Consider the following 5,935-nt stretch of genomic DNA (forward strand, 5'->3'; position numbering starts at 1 on the left):
ACAGTCTTGCAAATCAGCTGCATTATATGCTGCCTGTGAGGTTAAGCAAAGATATTTAATGTATTTAAATACTTATCATTTACATTGATTTATTCAGTAAATTATCCATCCAAACTGACGCACAGATAGAAATGTCATATCCAACAATCTGTAGAACACAACACACAGTATAAGCAAGTTTAATACAAGCTACAGCAGAAGTGAAACACAGAAAACAAGACATTTATTTAATATATAAATAAACAGAAGGTGTGTCTACAGGTGATCTAAGCAGAGTAAGCCGAGGTTGACAAGAAACACGTACTGTAAGAATACACTTTCTAAGAAACATTCAGAAACGTTGCGGTAAATGGTTTTTGTACTTAGATTTTTATTATATTTCAAATCATTTTTAAATGTGATACTTCATTAATGTCAATAAATATTAATTCTGACCCCAGTCTATGCCAAAACCTACTGTAAATGTTAAAATGTCTGAAAATAATCTGCCCTCATTTAGTTTGAAAAACATCCTGGGACAAATTCTGATGGTGGGATCTATTTTCTTGATCGGCCAGAGAAATAAATACGCATTTTAATGCCGATGTGATGCATTTGGACTTGAAATGCATCTACAGTCTTGAATTATAGTAAATTGTACAATTTACGCACTTCAGAACACTGTGATGTAGCATTTACTGAGTTACACACAGAAAGTTGAGTTTCTCCTCACAGTCTCTGGGTGTCCAGGTCCGTGTGTTCTTGTCCAGAGCTGCACAGCGTTGGTTTTGGTCAGGACATTGAGGCTGTCCAGCTGAAGACCAGACATTGAAGAGAAGATCATCTCCACTGATCCAGAACCATCCACCTGCTAGAAAGCGCAGACCAATCCACACGTATTGTGTTTGAGGTCCTGTGATCTTACTGAGAGCTTCAGTCATGCTTCTGTTTGAGCTCAGAGATGCCAGATCAACATGATGATGTCTACAGTAATCTAGAGCTTCCTCCCAGCTCTCAGACTGCTGAACCACCACAATCTCAGACAAATTCATACAGCAGAAGGGGGATGTCTAAGTGCAATCTTTATCATGCAGTTTCTTTTCGTCTTCGCATACTAAAGCACAGTTATAACTGTCTGGGTTTCCAGTATCCCAGTTGATTCGTGTTGCAACTTCTCCTGTCGTCCACATCCAGGCTCCAGATCTCTTGTAGAGTCCCACCCAGGCATCAGAGGTTTGACTGACTGCATCTTGTATAAACTGCTGTTCTTCAATCTCATTGATGAAGGTGGACAGGTCATGATAGAAGGTTCTGCAGTATTGTTGTGCTTCATCCCATGTCTTCATCTGATTTATATAGTAATGATGTTTCATGGCACATGAGGCGAGTCCATAGAGCTGGATGATGAGGAGCACAGTGAGTGTAGTCTTCATCTTTACCCAGTCAAGAGGTTTTGTGAGTTTGAAGATGAAGATAGAACTGTGACTCTCTCTTACTTCAACTGACACACAACCAATAACAAAAGAGTGTGATGAGTGACAGTGACACAGACCAATCACAACACAAAAAACAAATGTCAGGTGCATGCGACCAATGAAAAGGGCATTATATTAATTCATGTAAACTAAAGCGTAAACATTAAAATGTTTTTGCATTTGTTCCAGAGGTCGTGTCAACTGTTTCAAGTCTGAAGCTGCATACATACAGATTTAGGCTGTTTAGAAATTTGTCAAAAACACACTCAACCAACTAAAGTGTTTGAATTTAGCAAAAATGTCAATCAAAACCAATATTTGTCATTGTGTTTACAACACAATAAAGAGGAAATATTTTCTTAATGCCATTCAAAAAGAAACACACATAACTGGTGTACCTCCAGTGCAACATGTAAACATTTGATAAAAGAAGTAAATACATGCAATGAGAAATTAGGGAAATACTTTTCACTCACTGTTCAACCTTGTTATTCAACATATAGTTTAAGCACATTATTGAAACAGGAGTTCAGTGGCTCATCAGCACATTCACACTTACTAGAAATATTGCTGGTCTGATAGACTTTACGTCCTTGATGGAGGGGCTTCATGGGTGACTGAACTGTGGACAGTAGCCTATATTGGTTTGCATTACACTTTTCACCAATTATACTACAGCATGTGGAGAACGCTTGTCTGTCCAGTCTGTGAAATTGGGTGTATCAGTAATTTCCATTGCAAATGTTTTTGCACACAGGCCTTGAATTAGTTTTACAGTAAAATTCCTCTATTTGGTTTTTAAGTAAATGGCAACCGGCCCGGTCACAGCAACTGACACCCCGGCTTCCGTGAGAGGCCGACAACCTTGCCGCTCTACTCCCCGTTTGTCGAGGCGAAGACGTCTGTGTAGCCCCGCCAGGCTTTCTCCAGCGTCATCATACCATCAGCACTTCCAACCAAACCCTTACTAACAATAGAAAAGTGGACCATCATAGGATTACAACAAGCTCTAAGTCTGCAGGTTGTCCATTTCCAAAGACGAATTAACAAGGCAGAACTGTATGGACTATATGACTCAATTCACACCGAAGCTCTTTCACCAATGCCCTCCCTGCAGCAAAAAGCTGCCAACAAACCCGGCTCAACACCTGGTACATATTCTTCTGCCCGATGGGGGTCGACGACTGCTGCTAAGCTGTGAGGCTCTTCACCGTCAGGCCGCTGCCACAGGCTTTTGACGAGCCAGGTGCACGCCCCCGACGAACAAGCCCAGTTCGCAGATCACAGCGGCGTCACCTTAGCAGCGACCTCTTTCAGCCGCCCCTACAACTCAAGCTTGCCTCAAAACATCAATTGCACAGTTTGTTGCTCTGTAGCACATAGCACCACCGCTTGCCCCTTGGTCACCATTTCAAGCCCTTCATGCCCACTCTCGCCTCCCATTGTCTCCACCGCTTATGTTCCATGCCTAACGAATCGCTCAGCCAACCCAACACCGCCGTCATGCTGCCAATCCCCGACCTTTTGATGTCTGCCTGACTTTTAATGCAGGCAGGTGCAACAGGCAACTACTGCAGCGGCACTCATGCTCTCCTGGCACGTCCTGGAAACTATAATCATACATCAATACCTTACCTTACCTTTCGACTCCTGTCAATGTTGTGAACTTGTCTACTGAATTATCAACCTACCCCAACACTAACTTAATGGATTTTCTCTTTACTGGTTTCACGAACGGCTTTAATCCCAGCATCGAGAGTCCCCTCTCCCACAACGTAATCTGCCCTAATCTCCAGTCCGCGCTCGACGACCCCTAGACCGCCGATCTTCTTATCAAAAAAGAAAAAAACGAAAGAATTTTGATCAGTCCATTTGCCGCACCACCAATTACCATTTGCCGCATCAACCCCATCGATGTCGCTACACGGAAATTCTTAGGGAATAACCGCCTCATTTTCGATCTCTCGTCTCCCCACGGCTCCCCCTTTCCAAGTATTACTAGTCTTATTCCGCGCTAGGAATGTTCAATACATTATCAGGATGTCGATCAAGCAATCATGCTAATAAAAAATGCTGGCCAAAGTCGACATCACTTCCACCTTTAAAATTATGCCCAGCTCGTAGCCCGCTCCCTGGAGAGCACGCCAATTAAGCATACTTCTTACTTCCTGCCATAGTTGTTATCTGCATAGGTGAACTCGTGAAACACCACAAAGACTGTTCACGTATCAAAGTAAACCACATAACATCTGGTAGGAAGGTGTAGTAACGCACATTTCCTGCTAGTCCTGTGAAAACTAGTGTCACGATTGTCAACTGGAGTGCCCATGAACTCCAGTAGAGGGCACTCCACTCAGAACTCCATTTCCCAGAATCCCATGCTAACCACCACCAGGTGTCTCATATCACAGACAATCACCACCAGATGATTCCCATTACCGCCGCACTATATATACTGTGACTCTCATTCGGCGCGAAGTCTTGTTTAGCCAGTCTGACATTTCCGAGCGGTTCCTTGTGTTGATTCCTTGCGTGTATTATCTTGGACTGTTGATTTGACTGTGATTCTCTGCTGCCTGTTTGACCATTCTCTTAATAAAGAACTGCAAATGGATCCGAACGTCTCCGACTCCGCGTTACAGCTAGAGGAAAGCGGCACGAAAGTAAAATTTTCCAGTAACAATTTGAATTTTGTAGACCAAGATATATATTTGCTGAGATCAGTAACTCACAAGTGTGGTCTATCAATACTAGGTGGTATTTTTTACAAATCGTACAAATCGACGAAAAGCTGCATATTGTTCCTTTTGAAAATTACACACAGGTGGGTAAAATGGAACACAACAATACAAGCTAGATTTTTTGTGTTACTCTTGTTTTTCTTGAATATAACTCACTATGACCTTGTTAGTATGTATTGCAAACATATTTGGTCCTTTATCTTTAAAAAAAAGATAAACAAGAGTTTATCCCAGCTCCTCATCTCCCAGCTCCTCGTCTCCTCGCCACAGGATCATGGCCACAGCGGTCATCTGGCTCCTTGGGCACGCTGCACCCCCATGGCCACCTGAACCCTGGTGCAGGTTGCACCATCCTGTAGGCTTCCCGTCCTGTCCAGTGTGTCCATGTTCCCCATCAGCCTCCAGGACAGCCATCCCCTCCTGTTTTGTGTCTGTATTCCCTGCAGCTGCCCGTTATCAGCCTCATCACCCATGGACTATATATACTCAATCAAATTAAAAGGCCAAACAAAAGAAAAACAAAACACAGTCCAAAAGAGACACCACAGGGCAGCACAAACGTCCGTGGGGAAAGGACTCGTCCTGTTGATGAGCCGAACTGAGAGGTAAACATCCACTGGGGGAGAGGTGCCTGGGTATCAACAGCTGGGAGGTCCGGGACCCCATTGAGAAACAGCGGGACAGAGAGGGAGAGCAGTTGACAGGGGCCAAGGGCACTGGGGACTAGGGGGCGAAACCAGGGAAAAATACAGCAAACTTTAAACTGGCAACGGGACTAAGATAATGAAAACCTCAAGACTAACACAAGGGACAAGACAATGGCAAATGGCAGTTAGTGCAAAGTGGTGAATAAAGCACAACGGACTGACACAGGACAAGAGAAACAAAGGGAATATAAAGGGAAGAAAATCAGTATACAAACGAGAAACAGGAGAGGAGCGAAAGAAGATAAAGAGCAGAACAGGTAAAAGTCAGATACCAAACGAGAAAAATGAGAGGAGAGAGAAGACAATTGTAAAGCAACACACACAAACCATGCAGGCAGGAATATGCTAGGAGACATGAATGTGCGTGGCATGCCAAACCATTCGCCCCTCTTTCCTTAACTAGAGAGTGTAAATAAGGGAAAAAGGAAGGTAACAAGAGGAGCTTTAAAGACCCCACCCCTAAAACAGAATGTGCTACCAAGGTTTTGGTGACATCCAGTCGGTAGACAACGTATGAGGAGAAGCCCAGCTTGTGGCAGCGCATATGTCTTGTAGTAACACTTCCCTGAACGAAGCCCAAGAGGCAGCTAAGGGTACTCATATGCCAAAGCTATAGCTTCCACAAGCCAATGTGAGAGTCTTTGTTTTGATATGGGACTCCCTCTGTGAGGGGGGGGGGCATGAAATTAAGAGCTGGTAGCTCTTCCGAAAAGCACTGGACCTGAACAAAAAACACTGATCCCCCAACTTTCCACAACATACAGCAACCGTCCCCAAGGGGATTTCCTGTGCCCAAAAGTCTGTGCTCCTCGTGTGGAGCAGAGGTGTGCGTCACTGTTACAGAGGAGCAGAGATTGTGTAACAGGCTGAAATGTACACAAATTCTATATGAGCTGCAAGAATAGCTTACATTTCCAAAATCCTGCAGCATTTGGAGAAGCAAAAGTGTGTACGTCTGCGCAGACCCTGACGTGGGCTTAGCACTTTTACATGTTTTTATGAATGAGAATGTTCCCTTGGCTTATTTCCATTG

The 5,935-nt window shown here is 43.8% G+C and overlaps 1 protein-coding gene across 1 annotated transcript; it reads right to left on the reverse strand.

Annotated features, from left to right (window-relative positions):
* Positions 1 to 674: 674 nt before the first annotated feature.
* LOC306899043 (snaclec alboaggregin-B subunit beta-like) lies at positions 675 to 1,031 on the reverse strand (the record flags this gene model as incomplete). The annotated part of the gene is made up of 1 exon (XM_079464994.1): positions 675 to 1,031. The coding sequence occupies one exon, from the start codon at positions 1,029 to 1,031 to the stop codon at positions 675 to 677; it is 357 nt and encodes a 118-aa protein (XP_079321120.1).
* Between the last annotated feature and the right edge of the window lie 4,904 nt (positions 1,032 to 5,935).

This window comes from Barbatula barbatula, assembly GCF_947034865.1.
Source record: "Barbatula barbatula genome assembly, chromosome: 9".
NCBI lineage: Eukaryota > Metazoa > Chordata > Actinopteri > Cypriniformes > Nemacheilidae > Barbatula > Barbatula barbatula.